Source organism: Equus asinus, chromosome 7, assembly GCF_041296235.1.
Source record: "Equus asinus isolate D_3611 breed Donkey chromosome 7, EquAss-T2T_v2, whole genome shotgun sequence".
Taxonomy (NCBI): Eukaryota; Metazoa; Chordata; class Mammalia; order Perissodactyla; family Equidae; genus Equus; species Equus asinus.
In genome coordinates this window covers 37422934-37445449 of record NC_091796.1, presented here as the reverse complement: position 1 = coordinate 37445449, position 22516 = coordinate 37422934, and the positions used below count along the sequence as shown (strand labels likewise).

Sequence of the window (22516 nt, the reverse complement as noted above, 5' to 3'; positions counted from 1 at the left end):
CGGGTGGTTCATAAGCAAGAAAATCTTATTACCTAACTAGCTTATAAAGCAAACCGTATTACCTTATAAAGAGGTACCTGGAATTGATTCTCTTCTGCTGATGTTCTTCCGGGATGGGATAAATCTGCCCCTCTTCTTCAGGGTATATGTAGCCCCATGCTTGTATCTTATAGCTTTATTCTTATTTATTAGAAGTGGTACTGGCAAAAAAACAAAGTCTGTGTCTCTGGGATTTGAGAGCTCCAAGATGTTAGCTATAGAACTGAAGAAGTGATCCCCCCAGGAACCTGGGTTCTGCGGAGTGATGTAGTTCACTCCAATACATACTCATGTGTTTGGAGGCCATGCAGACATATCCTTCTTATAACCAGACTTCAGCCAACTCCTTCAGATCTGCGTGTTCCCTGCCTTCCCACTCAAGTCCGTGCCACTCACACAAGAGGAGAATGTGGCTCTGTTCGTTACCCCCCAAAGGCTGGAGTTGAAGCCCAGGGTGGCCGGCCACCTGCATGATGTTGCTTTGAACTCTTATTCTATCTAAATATTTTAAGTTAAGTTTTTATCCAACTCCATCATATCAGTGTTTGATTTAACACAAAAGCCATTTCATGTAAATCTATTGTTATCTGTTCCCATTTTATAGATGGGGCGTCCAAGGCTTGGAGAGGTAAAGTACTTTGCCCAAGGTCACATAGCTAGTAGGTGGTGACACCAGGTTTGAAATGCAGGCCGTCTCATTGCTTAGTCTTTGCTCTTCACGGGTCCACTCTTCATTACTGAATCCCCAGTGCCTAGAACAGTGCCTGGCAGGTACTCAGTAATTATGTGTTGGATGATGTACACTGGGGTGGTCTGGCATCCGGTATTAGGAACCCAACCCTAGGCACATGAGCCATCTGGGTCAGGATCAAGCTTGGGTTCTGGGAAGAGCAGCAGATCCATGCTCCCGGGCCTCCTGCATACATCAGGAGAACTAGACTCTCCCTTCCTCCTGTGTGCTTTCAGCGCTTTGTAGTGCTGCCCTACTGGCCAAAGAGTAATTGTGGCATACTCATCTTTATGTCTTGCTGCATTGTGACCTCTAGAGGATGGGTCCTGGGTCGAGTTCATCTCCTTATTCACAAGGCCTAGCCCAGCTAGTACACGTTAAATGTGACTGATTGAGCTGTGGGTTATAGAAGTTGATAGGAATCTTGAGCTAGAGAATACAGAGGCAGGGCTCCTCCATCTGCCTTGCTCAGAGCCAGGGCCCATCCTTGAACACGAGTGAGAGTCCAGGTACAGGCAGAACTAAGGCTGGGTTCCTGCCTAGAGGGCCGTCACTGAGGGAGTCAGTCAGTCCTTAGAGCCACCATGCTGCCCTTGGGTCTCTTGAGGCAACCGTCATACCCCAGGGAAAAGGAGGTGCTGCAAAGCTTTCCGAGCCCAGCTGCAGAGAGCATGGTGGTGCAGGGGCTTTGAGGCAAGGAAAGAGGGAGGTGGAAGGAGGAATTGTGTTTTGGCTGTGTTCAATTTCTGGATATAGTTGGCTATCAAGTGTAATAGTCTATATACAGCTGGAAATAGAGATCTGGAGAGAGGGAGGGAGGGGGATGGGCATCATTCTCCACAACTTACACCATCCCCCCTTCCTTCTACCTCTAACAGACCAGACTGTTCTTTGTATTATTGGAGGCGAAGTCTGTGTCCGAAATGAAATGAATTCTGTTCACTCACCTTTCCAGTGGAAATTCTGTAATTGTTCATATCCTCTCTGTGTTTTTACCATCTGTTGAGTCAGTTTAATTAATTTTGTATGTTGTTTCTTTATTTCAGAAAAACTGTACAACTCCAGTGGACGAGATTTAAGAAGAGCCCTTTTCTCCCTGAAGCAGATCTTTCAGGTAAAAAAGGAAACAAGTGCTCAAGTCCTGTCTTTTGCATTGCTTGTGGAATTAGATACAGACAAGTTTGTACCTTTTCCTGGTTACAGAAAGAAAAGTCTCTTTAGATTACAATGTAAATTAGGTCAAATTATCAGTTCAGAATACTTTCAACATATCAAATATTTCAAACATAGTAAAGACCAGTTGATCAAATCATAATTTTTCCATATTTACTTCAGGTTTTTAAAAACAAAAACCTATGAAGGGTGTAATTAGAGTCTTGTTTTCGCTCCCCAATACCAACCATCCTCTTCTTACCCCAGGGCCAGGTCCCCTCTCTCCTGATTGTCGAATTTGGTGTTTTTCATGCGCGTGCTTATTTCTGTACTGATGATGAATATTCAACAGCGATATGTGATATTCCTTCATATTAACTTTGTGTGTATGTTACTATATTGCATATATCATACTTCAGCTTACTTCTTGAGAGCTGGGTAGACGTAGGCATGAGTGATGTAGCTCCAAGTGAATATTCCATTATATGAATAAAGCACAAATTGCATTGTTCATTCTTTTGTTGGCAGACAGTTTGGTATATTTCCAGAGTTTTGCTGTTATAAACCATGCTACTAGAGACATGTTCCCTTGTGCATATGTGCAAGTCCTTCTTTCAGGTTCTATGTTATCCTTCTCTTGTAAGCCTCCCCTCTGTCCCTGTCCTGAGGAAGTCACAAGCCTAGTGAAGCAGGCTAGGACAGGTGTGCAGACAAACCCGAGACTGTCACCCACATGAGACTGCAGAGGAGAGAGAGTAAGAGCCAGGGTTGGAGAACGAGGCCTCTGTGCCTGGGCAGGATCAGGAGATGGCTTCATGGAGAAGGGGCATTTGCACTGAGCTTGTGTCTGTGTGCGTTCCTCGTTCTTTCTGTTATGATTTTGAACTCCAGAGTATATTCCACTTCTCTTCAGTTCCTGTCTTACCCACATCCTTAAAGGATTTTCTTTGTCAGTGAAGGTTCTAGCCAGAGTGGCAATCCCCTTCACGGATGTCTTCCTGTCTGAGAGGGAACAGACAAAAGGGCAGGCCAAAAATCCATCCCAACTGCCTGTCCTCCTCCCATTCTTCCTTAAACATGTTCAACATGCCTTCATCTTTTTTCCAGCATAGAGTCCCTTCTCAATGTCAACATTTCTGGAAATGAGTTCTCATTTCTCTTCTTCTGACAGCTACAAGTGTAAACTTATCTCATCATTACTCCCTCATGTCACACATCTCAGAAATGCCTAGGGGTTTGGGGTCTGCCTTGGTTCAGGACGTTTCTTCTGGGAAAATTGCAGCAGTTGTCCATAGACGCTGCCTGCTTTTGGTCCTTCCCAACTCAATCCATTCTTTAGCGTCTTGCCAGAGGGGTTGGAGGAAGTCATTCTCTTGCTGGTTCCATGTAGCCTTCTGGGTTACATCTGAATTTCTCCATATAACATTGAGGCCCTTGTGGATCTGGCCTCTGTTGCCTACCTCTGTGGCCTTGGCTGCATCCTAAGTTCCACCCATGATTGCATTCCAGGAGCGAGCCGTGCCCTTTCTCTTCTGCACTTTTGTCTCTGGACCTATTCTGTCTATCCCAGAGTGCATTGCCATCCCACATCCAGTCTCCACGTCTCTTAGTTTTCCTCCTGGTATCTCCTCCTGCTACAGATTGTCTCCCTAAATAACTCCTCACCACAGTCAGGATCCCTCCAAATACTTCTAAAGTTCCCTGTGCTTACCTCTAGTGTAGAACATGAGATACCACATGGCACTTGTCTGCTTCTAGTCGTCTGTCAGCTCTCTGGATTTCATCACTGGGTCTTAGGGGCCTAGCACAGTGTCTGGTGCCACTTACACAATAGATGAATGGACTGGGAGGATTGAATAGTCTTCCAGCAAATGTCTGTCTTCAGTCTTCCCTGTCTCTAATTTAGTAAATGCTTTGTTGACTAATTACTTGTCCCAAAGTCCCACTTCCCATTTATCCATCTGTGTCTCTCTGTTCCTTAGCCAAATGAAACAAAATTTCTTCACCCTCCATTATGTCCTCCTCTTGAACTCAGGTCCCTGACTGCAGTCAGGCTGCGCTCTTACTGTGCCACCAGAGAGCCATGTCAGTGCCACTCCTCACCCTAACTCATTTGGTCCCTCAGTCTGCCTGCTGTTTCTGTTGTTCAGCTTTGACTTCTTTCAATATCTGTTTACCTCACTGAGTATCCAGTTAGTGGTAAAACCATGCAGAGAAGAGCTATTCCAAGCCACTTTAAAACACTGTAATTTGTGCACCTTGACTAGGATATAATCTAAGAACAAAAAGAACCATGCATACACAAAAAATCAGCTGTTTGCGATAATCACATTGCTGGTGGTAGTGTCAATATTGCCATTCTGAGACGTGTGTGTGTGTGTGTTGTTCTAATAGAGCTCTTAAGGATTAAGACTCTTCATATGTGGGAGAGAAGATAGAAAAGTAGAAGAGGTTAAGTTAAAAACTCTGTATTCCTGAATTTAATTGGAATTATCAGAATGAACCCATGGTGTTTATTATCTTAACAACAACAAAAAGCAAATAAGCATATTTGCAGTACTAAGTTTTCTGAAAAGGACTAGAAGCAATGATCAACCCATCAGCACTGAGACTGTGGTCTTAAAATACCAAAAGGAACCAGCGCTCCTTGGAGAAATAGCTGATTCCAAGTCTGGAGTAGGAAATGGATAAAATAAACTTGGAACATCTTATCATACAGATAGCAAGGAAGCTGTCACATACTACTAGGATTATTGCCAAAAGAACTCAGGAGCATGTTAAAGAATCTTCCACTGGCTGGCTAAAGATGGGACAATAAAGATCGATAGCATCAATAAGGATGATAATTACAATGAATTGAAATACATCAAGTAAATTTGCATTGATGAGTTCATAACGATATGAAAAAACAACAATGAATTGGTCACTGTTGGGAGATGCTAGTGAACCAGCTCATTATTTTGAAAATGGGTAAAGTTTTAGAATCTCCCATTTATCTTAACTTTTCCTATATGAACTTTAGGATAATCAAACAGTAGTTGAAGGAATATTTTGCTTATAAAAATATTCTAGCTAATAAGTAAGAAGTGGTAATAGAATTAGAATATCACAAATTTTCATCCCCAAATGAATTAATGGTTTTAAGTGTTGAGCATCAGGACCTGCTGACATGATGGAAATGAGATACAACCAGATGTTATGTGCCTCCTCATGGAAATACACACTACCATTGATGATGTGGTCAAGCCAACAAAATCAACCCTGGATCTGATCATGCCTCTATATGCAGTAACCAATTTATAAATGAGTTAGGAGAGAGGCACCCATTAAACTACACCACAGGGGTGTAATCAAGAAAATCCAGACTGTGAGCTATTCTACAGGATAAATGACCTAGTTTCTTCAACACATAAATTTCGAGGGAAAAAAAAGATGAATTAAAAGACATTTAAAATTTATATCAACTAATTGCCACATGTAGATCTTATTTAGATCCTAATACAGAGTGTGAAAAACAGTATTTATGAGACAGTTGGAATTTTCATCACTGACTGGACGTTTGATAAAAAGAAAGTACAAATTTTTTATTATGAGTGCATAATTTTTTAAAAAGTTCTTATATTTGGGGGAATGTTTCTGGATTAAATGCTGTGATGTCTGGGATTTGCTTCAAATTAGTATGGCAGCAGACAGTGGGATGATAGATGAAACAGGATTGGTGTGAATTGATTGGTATCTGGGGCTCACTAACTTATTTTGTCTTCTTTTGTATATGTTTAAAGTTTTCCATGGTGAAAAAGGTAAAAATAAAACAAACATGTTTAGGGTCTTGTTGCGCATCCCCTCACCAAGCTTGTTCTGTGGTGTTGGCTCTCTCAATTCTCAGGGATGCTGCTACTACCATTTATTCATCAAACAAACAGTTTTGAGCATCCTTTGTTGGCGTTATGTAGGCAAGGAAGAAGGTGCTTGCTACCAGAAGTTTGTAATCTGTTTGGAAGACCACACACATGTGCACAAAACAGCTCTAAGCCACAAGGCAGGGATGCATTGGGTATTGAATGGATTACACAGGCTGATCACTTTCTCCCACACCCACAGGTCTGCATCTCCATCATGTCTTACGTTTTCTAGATGTGGAGGTTCTTTCTGGAACTAGACCTGTAAGGGTGTAAAAGAAAAAAAACCAGAGCCATTGATTGTTTGAACTGAGTTGAATATTCCTTGACTAATAGGCATAAAAAATGATCACAGATTATTAAAGTATGGCTATTATAGAAAATTCTGAAATGCAGGATAATCCTTTGTTAGTGTTAATATTTGATTTCATTCTAGTCAGAAACCATTGTTTTAAAAACCATTTATTAATGCCTATATATTATAGGGTATGTGTTCAAAATCTAGTAAATTGCCAATTCAGAAGGTAGTCTCCACATTTATTATCCATAAATTTCTCTTTCGTCAGTGCCTTATCTACCTATGTGCATACATTTTAGTTAGGGTTCTGAATTATTTTTATAAACACTGTCTCCCTGTCCAGTGTGTTTTCCAAATGCCTTTGCCAGACGGTCCCCTCTCTGCTGTATTAATATTAGCGATTAGCTTGAGTGGTTTCTTGAGAGCTTGTTCTCACTTTTTCACCATGAAGTCATGTGTAAAACCTAGTTTTAGTTAAAGTAATAAACATTTGTTACATGCTTGGAAAAACTCTCTGACTAGACATGAGCTCATCTAAATGTTCGCTTTTCACATATGTTGGTGGAAAAGGATATGGATGGAGGGAGAATTATTTTTTATTTCCTTTATACATACGAGTGTAAAGTAATTTTCCAAAAACTCAAGATATTGTCCCATTTTCTCTTGCTTCCAAAGCCATGATTATCTTAAAGTCTGAGTTAACACAGCTGTCTCTCATTACCTTCGGGGCAAGCGTTGCTCACTCCCTCCCCCCATGCCCTCTGAACGTTGAACGTGCTTTCTTGGTTCAAAGGGAGCCTCTGCCTGGCTTGCCCACATTTCGCTCAAGTCCTCCATCCATATAATTGGAAAATGCCATAAAATCAAAATGAAGGGCTGATTTCATATAGGGACAGGAGAATTATGCCAGTTCATCTAAATTATTTTTTTCTTTTTTGGAGATAAACCACGGTTGCTGACCATTTCTATAACAATAACCTTTCATTATTCCATTAAGCTTTCTACTATTTACATCACTGAGGTTTTGAATTTTTACTCTGTTGTTAGAATTGAAGGTGAATGTTCCAGCCTTATCCGAGTTGTATTTGAGACAAGTCACTGTCCAACTGAGAAAATCTCCTAAAACAGTAGTGGAAAAATCCCTCTCATAGAACTTGATATTGCAGGAAAATGACTGGGCTTGGGGGCTGGCTGGACATCAGTGATCTTGGTGAAAGTTTTGCCACTCTTGAGTATTCATCTGTAAAGAGAAGGTAGGATTCGATCAGTAGTCCTAGAATTGGCTGCCCTTTAGGATTTGCTGGGGAATTTAACAGCAAAGCCTGGGCCCCACCTTAGAAATTCTGATTAAGTCCATCTGGATAGGGTTCTGCTTCTTATTCCTTTTTAAAGCTCCCCAGATGATCCTAATGTGAAGGAGTCAGGAGTGAGAACCATCTGAACACCTCGGAATCACCCGGAGGGCTTGTTAAACCCAGATTGCTGGGCCTCACAGTGGTTTCCTCCCTGATAAGTCAGATGTGGGGCCAGATAGTTTGCGCTTTTAACAAATTCCCAGATGATGCTCATGCTGCCCGTGCTTTTGGAGACCTGTCTTTGAGAAGCCCTGGATTAGATGAACCCTGAGAGTCCTTTCATGTCCTGCCTTCTGTGGTGGGGTCTGCAGGCTGGCCGAGGGGCCTCTTTTGACGGGTGGTATGGCTGCTGCAGAGGTATGACTGATGCTGCGCTCTGCCTCCTTGCTTGTCCTGAAGGCAGCACAACTTGGTTGGTGGAGAAACTGCTTCCTTACTTTCTCAGATACAAGACTGTCCTTAAGAGCCATCTTTTGGAACACATAAGTTGCTTTGAATCCTGCACTTCATGGTCTGTGTTGCAATGGAATGTTTCCTGTTGTTAAAACCCAGCAAGCTTCATGTGGCCAGTCCCTAGGGACCTGTGGGGGAGTGGAGCCGGGTGATTTTTGAAGAATGAAAAACAGAACACTATAAATATTCCTGACGGTCAGGGGATTCATTTGCTTTATCTTTATTAGATTGCCCAGAAGGCAATAATTGGTCTTTGGCAAACAACAATGTGAAGACTGGTTGTAAAATTCCTCTGGCAACAGTTAAGATGCTTCATTTGAATGGAGCAGAACAATCTTTAGAGGTCGGTCTGGCTTCAAAGGCTTGTGCATAGTTTTAACAGCACAGCCTGGATGGAGGATGGACTGGGACAGTGTTTGAAGTCTTTTTTTTTTTCCCCCTTTCCCGCCAGGATGACAAGGATTTGGTGCATGAATTTGTAGTGGCTGAAGGTCTGACGTGTTTGATCAAGGTGGGAGCTGAGGCAGATCAGAACTATCAGAACTACATTCTGAGGGGTAAGTTGTGACGGCGCGGGCAGCCGGCCCCTGCTGCAAGGGAGGTCTGGGGTCACCTCCAGGAACGTCAACACTGAGAGCTTTTTAGAAGACTTGGATTATGGAATCAGGTGCTGAAGACACCCTGGAGCAAACGAACCTTCATCAGGTTTTATCAGTTCCCAGTAACTGATTCGTGACCGAGCTAACCGTATTGACTTTTACCTGAAGTCTCTTCCTGGTTATTGAGAAAAAAGAACGTACGACACACTAGGTTCTTTATAGTCTGTTTTATTTGGTGAGGAAAGGGACACACTAAGTGGGCTTGGGTAAAGCCTGCATTTCAGCAGAAAGCCACCCAGAACAAAAGAGGCCGCTTTATTTCCCAGGAAAATTTTTTTTCTCCGACTTGAGTTATCACTGGGTCACTTGTCAGAAGTGCACATTCCTCAGCAGGTCCTACTCTTTCTGTCTCAGTAGGTCTGGGTGGGCCTAGAATTTGCATTTTAAGGAATGATTCTGAAAGCTAGCTCGATTATTTCATTTTTTGTAAAGTGACCCACGTGTAGAGTTTGAAACACTGATTACTGTTCCAGTTCATAAAGTTAATGCTCTTTTCATAGTTATAGTATTTTTGTGCACCTTCATATAATTAATTTTATTTGATCCTGTAAAAAAAATGCATAGGCAGGGCAGGAATTATTGGGTTGAACCATATGAAATTGCTGCTATCAACAGTTTTGACCTAGAAAAGGAGAAATTTAATATATAGTTCAATATCTACTTCATTTTACAGTTGAAAAATTTGAGACTCAACGAAGTCGAGCATCGCTTCCTCCTCTGTGTGGTCAAGCAGGGGCTGTGCCCAGGCACTGGGGCACATGGAGCTGATCAGGGTTCTGTTCCCCCTTCTGCATCTATGCCTGTAACCCCACAACTCTACATTCTGTGTTCATATAAGGAAAAAAAATACCTCCTTTTTTTTTTTTTCCTCTTGAAGTGTGAGTTAATATCAAATGTCAGTGGTTGGAGTTGAATGAGACAGGCAAATGAAACAGTCTTCCACAGTTCCCGTTGTGTTTTGCCCTGAGAAGATTCCTTATGTTCTGTGTTGTTACCCAGCACATCAAACTCTGAGTCCTTCCCCCTTCTCCCCACTCCTGGAGAGCCACTGTAACAGAAGGCAAAAGGAAAAGAGAAAACTTAGGGCTCATGTAGAAAAAATTTCAAGGACGTATTTTCAAGTCAGTGTTAATCATTTCCTTTCATTTTGATAACTGCCAAATGCGTGTGTGAGAGAGTTCTTCAGCCTCTTCTTCTGCTCCGTGGTATCTGTGTGGCTGAGGAGTCACCTTCTGTTGTCCACCTTTAATCTTTTCCTGGGTGTGAGGTAGATCCTCACTACAGATTGTTAGTAGAGATGCTCTGTGGATGAATTTTGTGATTTTTATCCTCAATATAATTAAGACATTTACATGGAAACTTCTGAGGTATGTGTAGATAAATTAACCGTAAACTTTGTCCTGCTGTGTTGCATCCTAACACAGCTCTTTCTGTGTCTGAAGAGATGGTGCAAGCCTTGATGCTCATCCTCGTATTCCATGCACACTGGTCCAACACCTGGAGTAGGGGATGCACGGAAATAAGGGTGGAGAACTTCCTCTAGTTTACTTTCCAGGTCCCTTATACTATGGATGCTCAGTAAATTGAACCACATGGAAGGAAATATACCTAAAATTGCCTAATTCTGAATAGGGGATCCAAACAGACTATATTTTTTTGTTATTTTTAAAGTATACATCATTTTAACTTTACAAAACAAAGTCTTCTCCACTGGGTGCTTACATGCGCACATGTGCTTGTACACACACACACCCCCACACCCACCCACATGCCCACACCCCTCTATGGAGCTAATATTATAACCATCTTCATGTTTGTCTTTATTCTTCTGACCCTCATCTAGGAGTGTATATGTGTGCTTTTACAGTGTAATCATCAGTGTAAGCATCTATATTCATCTACATTCAAGGATGGGGATGAGGGGATGGCTCTGCCAGCTGTGGTCAGTCCTCTCTTATGAATAAAGCAAAATTCTTGTCAGCAACCTCCTGAAGACTTTCCATGGGTTAGAAAAGGGTCATGTGACCACCTGTGGCTGCAAGGGAGGCAGGTAGAGTATTTGGCTTGCTGGACTTTGAAGGGAGGCAGCAAGAGAGAAAGGTGTGGCTTTGGCCTGTGGGTTACCAGTGCCTGCCACATAGAGGGAGTTAAGAGGGAAACACTCAGCCCAACTGAGAAGGCCTGCTAGTGAGCAGTATTGTGGTGGTGGTGGTGGGAGTTGGTGTAGGTGTCCCCGCTGCTGAGGGTATTGTCGAACAGGAGGCAGTAAGTGAGCTCAACGTCTGCACAAGGCCCTAAATGGTGAATTGTGTGAATCGTACTTTCTGGCAATGAAAGATGGTATTGACGTAGAATACGTCAGCTAAGCTCTCTACCTCAGTGAATGCTTATTGTTAAGCTTGCAGTGGTTTATTAATTTGCAGTGTTCTGATCTTCATCAGAAAGGGGGCCAAAGGCAAACACCAAATGTTTAGGAGTCAGAATGCCCGAGCACAACCAGGGGTGATCCCCGTCCAGCACCTGCTACTTCTCTGGCTGTGCAGAAAATGCCACTGAGGTAAGACGCTCACTCTAGACAGCTCTTCCTAAAGTGTGAGGAGGCTCACGTTTCCATTGCCACTCCTAGGACCTTGCCGTTAGATTTTGCTTTTCCAGGGGTGTCCATTTATTGGAGGCCAGAAGGCTCCCCATGTGTTACCTGGAAAACAAGCAAGTGCTCGCTCCTATTCAGGTTACTACAAGACGTCCTGCTTTCCACGCACTGGAGTGCCTTTGCATGCCTGCCCCACTTCAGCTAAGTCTCAGAGGACTTGGGGTAACACTGGGCACTGTGTGCAAACGTCAGCATATTTTGGTGTATCTGACCGAGGCCCATGCCAGGAAAGTACCTCTGAGGGATGTAAATGACAGATTTCTTAGGGGTGTGACTTTCGTGTTTTTATACAAGGAAGCTATTGTTTTTCCTAGCGCATGTGTGGAGTCGCCCCTTCCTGACTTTGAAGACTTCTTCTCATAGAGGCTTTTTTAGGTTATGATCAGCTGCCGGCAGCCACCAGATATTTGCAATCAAGGACAACCTTTGAATTGCCTCTTTGTTTGTCCAACCCTGTTTTAACCACATTACCTTAGGTGAGGTATGATGAAGCCAGAGGCAGATCAAGAGAGAGAAACTGGAAGAGGTTTACAGTTTTGTAACTCACCATTCCCTGGGGAGAACACAGCATGCCCCCCAGGGGTTGGTCATGAGGCAGAGGGAGAGGGCAGCCACCTTTGCTGTGATTTCCACTGGGTGAGCAGGCTTAGGATGGGCTAGTTTGAATAATTTCAGTGGGCCCTAAGTCGTAGGGTCTGTCCCTGGCTCTCTGGTACCTGGCACTAGGGTGACTGGGGGGTGGATGTAGAGGCCTGGAGTGTGAGAGCCTGTCATGGCAGGTGGTTGGAGGTGTGACTTGGTGAGCTGCTGGAGAAGAGAACTGACTGACCTGTAGCCGGGGCCTCAAAACTGGGCCAAGACAGTGTTGAAAACACTAGATTACAAACTGTAAGGTGGGTCAATGTCGAAGTGCTGTGGAAGAGCGTGCCCTTCGTGCAGTGACCTCAGGAACTCCACTCTGTGGGACCGTGTGTGAGGCCCCAGATCCAAGGGAAACACCAGCATTCGGAGAACCCAGTCCTTTCCACATCTGCTTTTAGGACTTGTTTAATTTATCTTTACTTTTGTACTCAGCCGTCTGTCAGCTCTTTCTCTACGGTCCGGGAATCTGTTGCTTTCAGTCGAGGATGTATCTGCAGAGAGGTAAAGCTAGGTTTTGAGTTACGGTGTAGTCAAACGTGCTCCAAAAATGTGAGCCGGCTGCTGGGAAGAGGCCTTAAATGCACAACATGTAGAAATAATATTTATCTGACTTATTATTCTTGGATGGTTCTAGCTAATGATCTAAAGTTTTTCTTGATAGCCAGTATTTAATATAAATCTACTGTGGAATTTTGTACCTCACAATTATTGTTATTGAAGTGGGACCCAGTGTGGTATATTCCTGGGAACTTAAGCTTTCCACACACATACTGAGCCTACGCTCTGGGCCACGTCAGGCCTGGGAGGTGTGATGATGAGTCCAAGATACAGCCCTGACCTGGAGAAGCTCTCTGGGAGGCGGTGCATGTGGCCCATTTTATCTGTTGTATCACATATGGCTTACATGTTTAGAAATTGCATATAAGTGGTATGCTTTGGGGGAGAAAAGAGAAAGTGATAAGTACAGTCAGTAAGCCCAGCTGCCTTTTCTGGCTGTACCTCAAGGGAAACTACCTCTGAAGGGCTAGTTTTACATGGAGAAATTTGATTTGATCATTTCACCTAAAGCAAACTACCCATTAATCATAAAATGCATTAGTCATTATCAGAGCTGGATAAGATCTTAGAACTCTTTTAACTCAACCTTTTCATTTCAAGAGAAAACTGCAGATAATTTGTTTGTCCCTATGATGTTTTAAAAAATGTTTTAATGGTTGTCAACCTTTACAAATTGGGAGATTTGACATTAAAAAATCCAGATTTCAGGCTTCTTTGGACAAACCAGAACCAGAGAATTTCAGTGCCTTGCCAAATATTACTTAACTATATTCCACCATAGGAATAATGTCATGCATCTTAGGGGCTCTCTTAATGAGGATCAGGACTTCTGGTCAGATGATTTTTGTCAGCATCTACATCACCAGGAACAGAAATAGTGTAGACAGCACAGAAAGAGAATTTAGGATGTTAGAGAGAAGGTGGTAGCAAAAAATGATCAAATGGTGATTAAACCAATATCCTCCATCCCAGAAAAACTTAAAAAAATTTGTGTTTTGGCATTTCAGAAAAAAACGAGGAGAGCAGAGGTTGGGTTCAGACTATAGATGGAGGAAGGTGTGGGGGGTCAACCTGGACCCAAGGTGAGGAGGTAGGAGCAGAAGTGGGGAGCTGCTTCCTTCCTGAATGGAGGTCAGGTCCTTTGCTGCTGTGTTTTCCACTGTCAGGCCTGGCCTGACTCTCCTCTGCCCACTTACAATGGTCCTGGGGCCCACCTGACTGACTTGGAAGGAACTTTCTCTCTCTTGCATCTTTTTGGGAGCTTTCTGTCCTCGGTCAGGGATCAGTCATGGCAGCTGCATGGCCAGGCTTTGGTGTGGATGACACAACTGCACAAGTGTCCCAGTGGTGTCTATCGCCAGCCCCAGGGGGTAAAGGTCAGTGTCTAGGATGGAGTCCTTCCTCACCTGATATCTCTCTTCTTGCTGAGTCGATGTGACAGGGGGCTATTCCCAGTAGGAAATCATGTTGGCCAGCACAAATTGGCAGTGCATGAGGCCACAGTGAATCTTCAGGTGTTTTGTTTGCCTAATCTAGTATGTTAAAAAATTTTGGAATAATTATGAACATTTACAAATTGGGAGATTTGACATAAAAATATGGATTCTGGCTTCTCTTGAAAAACTGAATGCTTGAGCCAGCACAGGGCCCTCATTGCTGCGTGGCCAGAATTAGCTAGAATTGGAAGAAGCTGCTCCCTTTACATGGGGCACGTGGGCTCTGTTTACCACAGTCCCCAACCCTCCCTTTTGTATCACCCCGGGCTGTTCCACTTATTTTGTTGCCTCTGTGCCCCATAGGCATGTAAGTTTGAGACCTCTAACTAATGACATCACAATCTGTAAAATGAGAGTTACAGTTATCCGAAGTAGAAGAGCCTGGCTTTATTATAGCTTACATAAGTTGCAGTGTCGTTGCTACTTTGCAAACTTTGTTCTCAATTCCAACATGAGTAATTTTTTTATCCCCCAACACCTGGCATTTCTCAAAATTTGTAAAGCTCAGCACTGCCTTCTGCTTCCTCCCAAACACAAGCCCTTACATGATTATCTAAGGATAGAAATCCTGTCACCACACAGACAATGGTGTCTTATAGTCTGAATAGCCAAGTTTGGGAAACAGAGGCTGGGAGTAGGCAGGGCCACCGACTGAGGTTGAGTGTGTTGGCAAGAAGATTGCTGTTGGAAACTTGCTACTCTAGTTGAACTTATATGGTGATAACAGTGAGCCTTTCATCTCAATCCTAAATCGTGTGCCTCAGAATCTACTGCAGAAGTCCGTATCGTCCACTTGTCAAAGGAGCAGTCCAGGTGGGTCCCAGAGATGAGAGTGTCGGAGTGTCAAGGCCAGTGGAATAAAGGTGGCCTGGGATGGACATGCCTGAAGGAAAACTGTGTAAAAACTGAGTGATGTAAATATTTTTCTTAAACCAGAAGTAGCTTTTATTGTTTGTTCCTATTGTGTAATTTGTGAGGACACAGTTGTCTGAAAAGCAATCAGCATGAAGAGGAGAAACATAAAACATCACCCATAATCCCACTAAACAAAGACCAAGACCATTTTCTATACACACATACGCATGCTTGCTTTGAACATGCCTTTTGTAAAAATGAAATGTCCTCAGATATGTTGCCAGCTGTGTCTCCTGGAAGGGAATGGTTTGAAAGCATGGATCTTAGAAGCTGGCTCTGTGACATCTCTTTGACCTTGGCACAATTATCTAACTTCTTTAAACTGCAGCTTCCTCACCTGTAGAAGGGAGATAATACCTATTTTATGGGGGTGTTGTGAGGATTAAAAGGCTCATAGAAAGGTCTAAATAAAGGACTGAATTGTAGCTATGACATTTATTATCAATAATAAGCAATGATATCAATGCAGTAAGCACCTGCTATGGGCTGAATTGTGCACTTCCAAAATTTATGTATTGAAGTCCCAACCCCCGATATCTCAGAATATGACTGTATTTGAACATAGGGCCTTTAAAGAGGTAATTAAGTTAAAATTAGTTCATTGGACCCTGATCCAGTGTGACTGGTGGTCTTATGAGAAGAGGAGATTAAGACACAGACCCGTAAAGGGGGAGACGGTGTCAGACCCAGGGAGAAGACAGCCACCTACAAGCCAAGGTGAGAGGCCTCCGAGGAAACCAACCCTGCCGACACTTTGGTCTCAGACTTGCAGCCTCCAGAATGGTGAGAAATAAATATCTGTTGCTTATGCCCCTTAGTCTGTGATATTTGTTACCACAGCACAAGCAGACTGATACACCATCCTTGCGTAAAACTCTCTGGGAGTTATTCAGGTGTTACCTAGGGTGAAAGTGCTGGGGATAAAGTTGTTGGGTTAGAAGCTATGTACATTTTCGTCTCGTTTTGGACTGAATAGCTGCCCTCCAGAAAGAAAGTGTGAATTTATGTTCCCACCCGTGTTCTCCATTTCTGCTCATTTATCCCAGGCCTGAGGTGATCATCCTTTGTAATCTTTGTCATTCCTGGTGATTAGGGCACACTTATTCCTACCGATGAACTTTACCATCATTTTTAGAAAGTGGTTTGTAATTATGGTTGTCATTGTGTTAAATTTGTCAATTAACTTGGGAAGAATTGACATCTTTATTTGAAAATTCAAAACTATTGCCTACATGCCCTTCGTGTCCTGGGACAAATCCTTTTCAAGAATGTGTTCTCCATCTAATTCTTGTGTGCAATGTCTTTTCCTCCTCTTTTGTTACAGAATTTTATGCATGTTCCCCCATGATGTTTTTGTATTTATTTTTTCTTGTTTCTTCATTTTTGAATTGGGCCTGATATTTACCATTTGATGGAGAAGATTCTCTTGGGTCCTTTTCCTCTAAATTTTGTAAATTTCGTTTGAGGCTGTCATCTCCTGAGAAGCATCTTTCTTACCCTCCTTGGGTGTGTTTGGCTTCAATCAGGGAACACTGTGTGCCTTGGGGCCTGGGTTTCTCAGATGTGGGAAGCACTTGGAGAAGACAGTGAGGGAGAGTTAGCATCCTCTTCCTCTGTGTTTCCATGTTTGAAACCCTTCCTTTTGTACTTGGACTAGCAGCATTCCTGCTGGAGACGTGGTCTGTCTCTTCGGGGCATTCACCAGTGGTGATATGTGGGCTGGGGATGGCTGGAGCTCTGGGCCACTCATAGCTGGAGACATGGTCTCCACATTTTGTTTGTTCCTTTGTTTTTTCTTTCCCCCTGTAGTTATCGCAACCTCTGCTTTTGGTGTCTCATGTTTTCTGTGCCCTGGCTGTGCCTGACCTCTGCCTGACCTTTCTGCTTACCCACTTGGCATGCTGTTGGGGATGTGGCCTCCAGGTTGAACCAGCCAAAGACCTGCTGAGGAGTTTGTCAGAGGCAGGAAAGCCACAGCCCGCCTTGCTTGGGGAGGGAGGCCAAGTCACTCTTGCTGCTCCTGTTGGTGTGTGGTGACAGAAATGGTACCCCTGAGTGCTCTGAGTGTCCCATCTGTGGCCCCATCTTGCCACCCTCTCCAACCCCACCCTGTATCAGGGCTGCACCCCTCTTAAAAAACTGGGTCAGAGAATAGCTGAGAGCTGCACTTGCGTCCTTCCTCTTCCAGCCCATTCGGGCACAGGGGCAAAAAATGGGCTCACATTGGGACAGTTCACATCCTCCCATGGCCTGCCCAGACCATGGGGTACTGTGGACTTGCCCAACTCTTCTCCATGACTTTCTGCAACAATGCATTTCCTAGGAGAGGGAGTTGGATGCTGTGCGTGATGTTACCCTGGGACCTGCTGCAGTCTCTGGTGTGTCTAGATGGACCTCTCAAGTTTAGTGGTGTATGGTTGGTTACCCCTAGCCTTGGGGCTCGTGGAATCTTTTCTCTACTTGTATTTCTCATTGATCGTCTGGGTAGATTGCTAGGAAGGTGGTTCTGAGGCTCCTTGTTGTGATGCTGTTTTTTCTGCAAGAGCGAAATTATTGAATCATCATTGCTTGTGGTCTGTGTCCTGACACACCCTCGGTCTGTGGTGCTGCGCACAGGGATGCAGCAGATCGGGTGGGTGAGGGGGCTCCTGCCAAAGGAGGCAAGGGGAGGCTGGGTCTTGACCTTTGATGGGACACAGTGCCCTATGTTTTTCCTCTGGGTTCTCAGGTGAGAGAGGAAGTGCTGGGAGAGACCGCAGGTAAGGCGGTGACGTGCACGACCCTAAACCTCTGTTCACCTTTGGCAGCAAGTCACACGTTTGCGTTCAGTTTTCTAACTCTAAGAGGGTGCTTCCAGCTTTAAACATGGTTTTCATTTTCCCTCTCGCTCCTTTCCAAAGTATTTTTTCCCCTGTCATTAGAGAAAGCCTGTCTCTTGGTCACTTTCCTTTATGATTAATAAATCTTTTCTTTCAAGTTTTAATTTTCCTAAAGGAAAAATCAACTATTAATACTACTGAATACAGCAAACATTAAATAGTAACAGAAACACTTCATGTAGAGCAGCCCTTATAAAGCGATACACAGCTAGGTCTACCTGACAAGCATTGTCTCCAACCTGGAGCATCATTAGGCAAATCATATGAAATTGCTGACAGGTGACCATTTTTACCTGTAGAAATGGCAAAGTGGAATGGTTTAACTTAAGATTATTATCATAATTTAATCTTAACTCGTTCCTAGACTGATTCGATGCTTCTTTAAAATTCACCTTGCATTCTGTATAAAGCCACAGGCTTCTAGAAATTCAGGCCAGTTGGCAGACCATCCCCCTCGCCCCCCAAAAACACTTGCAGTTTTGTGCACTCGTGCCTCTGAGGGCTTCAACTTAAAGAGCCATTCTTGTCACAGTCTTGGCCAGAGATTTCTCCAGAATTTTTATCTCCATTAGAAGTCTCCATCTTCTTCTTTTTATCTAAGATGAGAAGGAAGAAAGAAAAACAGAGTTATTTGGCCATTCATGTGTGTGGAATTTTCCATGACCAAATTGCATTGCTGTTCATCAGGAATTTTTCCCCTTTATTCATTCCGAAGATGTGCCTTCTCACTTTGTCCTTCTCTCCTTGCTCAGTAGACTTTTCCAGAGGAACTACTGACTGGGTGTACCTTGAATCGCAATTGTTGTTTCCTTGGCTATAAATTTATCTAACATGTGGTCTTCTTTTATAGGGCTTCTACTTACAAATCCAGGCTTATAATAAAACGTAATGTCTTAAGCAAATTTTTAACCTAGCCCCAAACATGGATTAAAATTATTTTCTTATCTGGCACTTGCTGGGGAAATTTCAGTTGCTGTGTTCAAGATTTCTGCTTTATGGAGTTTTGAGGGCTCTTGGTAGGTTGGACCAGCCCCCCCAGCAGGATGCTGCTCTTTTTCCTGACACCATGACTTGCCCTGCCATTGATGTACATAAAGTCCCCAGCCTAGGTCATTCTGCATTACCCTAGACCTGTGGAGTCAGCTGTGTCCTTGGTATTCCTAATGCCCCATGTCCAAACCGTAATTCATCTTCACACTGCAGTCAGCGCCTGCTCGGCTCCGTTCATCATCTTGGTGAAGAGCATAGCCATCCATCAAGTTCAAGTCAGCTTCCTGGAGGCCTCCTAGAGCCCTCTCTCTCACTCTCTCTAGTCATCAACTAGCAAATTTGGGCTTCTCTACTCCTCACTCCCTTTCAAATTCTTGCATCTCTTTTTGTTCCCAGTTCTAGTTTCTGAGTTCTGAGACCATCATTTGCTTCTTCTTAATCTGCTCTGACCAGCTCCTAACAGTCCCTCTGCTTTCATTCCTGCCTCCTCTTGGTTCATTTCACACCCTGTTTCCTGGGTAGACCTTCTGTAGTGCTGATGTGTTCTCCTCAGTCCTTGGTGTGAATTTATCACTGGCTCCTTTCATCCTCAGGATGGAGTCCTGGCCCTTCCATGGGATGGTGATAACTTTGGTCTTGCCCTAGTATATCTGTCCAGTCTTGTCCTTGTTGTGTCTGTCCAGTTCACTTCAGGCCTCTCCCTGACCTCAGCATCTGCCTGCAAGACCCTTCTTTACCTGGTTCACACTTTATCGCTTGCTTCCTGCTCATCCTCAGGATGAAGCTCAAATACAATATCCTGCAGGAGATCTTCCATTTCCCCTTGGTATTTTGGCCCTCTGTGCATGCACTGGTCTTGACCCTTACCTCACTGATGATAAATACTTCTTGAGTGTACACTATGGGCCAGAGACCCTAGGCTAATTCCCTGCACCATACTCGGCTGCATGCATGTCAGTTTGCATCCTTGATGCCAGGCACATTTTAGGAGCTCAGTGAAAACTGGCTGAAGGATAGAATAGAGGAGTGATAGAATGTCTGCAGGGAAGGGAACTCATGACTCCTGAGGAAGCTGCTGGTTTGTTCTAAGAATTTGCTAATCTGAAGCTTTAGCTCACCAGATCTTCTGGTTTCTGAAGCACTGTTTCACAAGTTGATTTGTCTTTGTTGTTTAGAAAAACTGCCAAATTATGGAATTTTCTTTTTGATAATTTTGCTGGTTCAGTAGATTGAGATAGTATATATCTTGATTTTAAATGTCATAATTTCTGTGGATAAAATACACGCAAATGTGGACAATACTGTATAACTTCTTTTGTATCTCAAAAAGTTATTTACCTGCCTCTGAAACAGATATCCTATTAATTCTGTTGTGGCATGATTAGTGTCGTTGTGGCCTTTCTGGCCCCAGCTCCAGCATGCTCTCTGGTGCCTCATGGATATTCAACAGATATTTAACGCAAAAGATTAAATTAATGAATGAATGGGAGGGGAGTGCCTGGAGCCATGCCGCAGAGCTCTGTTTTGGTCTTATTCAGTGTTTTATGACTGATCGTGGGTAAGTGCATACTTTGTACCAAGAACTGGGCATGCATGATCAGAGGATGTGAAATGGGGAGACAGCAGTAATATGGTAAATGATGAAGCCTGCTTGGGAGGGTATTCATTTGATTTGGTTTTCAGTATCCTCATGATCTCAACCAAGTTGTCCTTTGCTTCCTTTTCCCTACCTCTCCTTTCCCCAGCTCCTTAAAACTGGACTCCCCCAAAGCCACTCCTATGCAGGGTTGGCCTGACTCATTTCTGGAACCAGTTCCTACAGGCGAATAGTACTCTGTGGCCCCCCGATGCACACACTCATCTCTGCCCCCAGTGCCTTCTTGGCTCAAGGATCCCTGAAACCTTACCAGGGCACCCTAATCATCCCAGAATTGGAGCTCTATTCCTTTTCCCTCCCAGGTAACCCTGTCCATCAGGCTGATCTTGAGCCTGCAAGGGTTTAAGTGGGGGATAAGTTTAGATGGAGTTAGATAAGTAAGGGTTTGTTTTTGGAGGAAGGGACAAAATTGTTGCTTTTAAAGGCAGATTAGGAGCAATGAGTAGGAGTTATAGGAAAGTGGTTTTTGCCTGAAGACAAGCTCCAAGAACAGACTTGGAAAATTAGTTTATTTCTCTTGCCAACATAAACTGATCAGTGGTGACTTTCTGGAGCATTCTGTTGATGATTCTGAAGCCACATCCAGCATCAGCAGGAAAGAGTGCCACAACTGATTAGTGTTGTCTGTCAACAGCCTGAGAGGTGGGGAGTGAGAGAAGGAATACTATATATGGTATTTTCTTATTCTGGGAAATATTAGCCATTTTCAGAATGTTTGTTGAGTTCGTTTCAGACAGGTGTGTGGCAATGAGTTTTCCAACCACAGAACACACTACTTTGCATCGGGAATGCTCCAACAGAGACCAGATGACCTCTTAGGGCTGGGATTGGTGCTACTGGATGACCTCTTACATCCCTTCCAGCTCTAAGATTCTGTGATTCTGAGTAAATATAAAAAGCAGGAGGGATGAAAACAGAGCTGTTTGACTCTCCCTTTTCTGCATGCTCTGCACTTAGCTGCTTTAGGATCCCCAGGCTATCACCAAACATATATTGTCCTTTTTCAGCTTCAAAGAAGGCCATCTGATTACATGGCATAGGGCCCAGCCAAGTCATTGAAAAGGAAGGTGAACTGGCCTTAGTCACTAAGGTGCTAGAGTTCATATTGATCTGCAGAATTTCAAAGGGTTAGCAGGGTGAGTATTGGTTTATATCTAGGGATTCATGTGCACTTGGTGAGGTCAGGAACACAGGAGACGATGGTGGGTTTGCTGCTTCTCTAGAGCTTGAGGACTGGGAGCCAGGAGGGCTCACAGAAGCGCAATGGGGTCGGACTCATTGGTCAAACAAGACAGAGCTGTAGAAGAAGGTTGGTAGCCATGAGGAGAGTCCCCACGGGGGAGGGCTGCCTCCCTTTGCTGCCTTCCTGACTTCCCTGGTGTCTGCTCCCACTTCCACGCTGATCCAAATTGTTTCTCTCCCTGTGTGTATCTTGCTACCCATTACGCTTTCCAGAATCTCTTCCTGTCTTTTCCGGCTCCCCCAGGACTTAATTGGAGGGTTGCATAAAGATCGACCTCTCCCAAGTTCTAGATTTCATTGCTTTTTGTCAGTTTGTGGCCCAATTTTTCTGTGGTTGGAGGCCTCAATAAATAAAGATAGGTTGACTGGTTCATTCATTCATTCGTGTGACTTGACTGCCTTATATGAGTCAGTCACTTTGGGGTCTAGTGTAGGGTAGCAGAGAATAATACAAGGTAAATAATTGCAAGTTGTGCTGTTTAGTCCAAGAATAAGGTTGCTAAGGAGAAAGAGCTTAAATTGAGTAGGGCAAGTGACATGCATACTGTGGTAGGCAGGATTCTAAAATGGCCTGAAAGATTCCTTCTCCCTCGTGTACACCCTGTATAATCCTCTCCCCTTGAGTGTGGACAAGACCTGTGAATATGGTGGGTGTGTGAATATCACAGAACTGTGATTAGGTTATATTATATGGCAAAGGTGAAATGATTTTGCAGATGTAATTAAGGTTCCAAATCAGTTGAGTTTGAGTCAGTTAAAAGGGAGATTATCCTGGGTAGGGTGGGCCTCAACAGGTGAACCCCTTAAAAGAGGGTCCAGAAGTCAGAGACTTGCTGTTGCTGACCTTGAAGAGGCAAGTTGCTATGAGGTCTACAGCTGCAAGGAAACAAATGCTGCCA

The 22516-nt window shown here is 43.7% G+C and overlaps 1 protein-coding gene across 22 annotated transcripts in view; it reads left to right on the top strand.

Moving 5' to 3' along the window:
* Window positions 1–22516, top strand: part of FHOD3 (formin homology 2 domain containing 3) — a 455279-nt gene that overhangs the window by 201793 nt on the left and 230970 nt on the right. For all 22 annotated transcript variants that reach the window (XM_070513157.1, XM_070513160.1, XM_070513168.1 and 19 more), the window contains 2 exons: window positions 1816–1883; window positions 8378–8483. In XM_070513157.1, the coding sequence (XP_070369258.1) occupies window positions 1816–1883; window positions 8378–8483 (174 nt within the window). The remainder of the gene's footprint in view (window positions 1–1815; window positions 1884–8377; window positions 8484–22516) is intronic.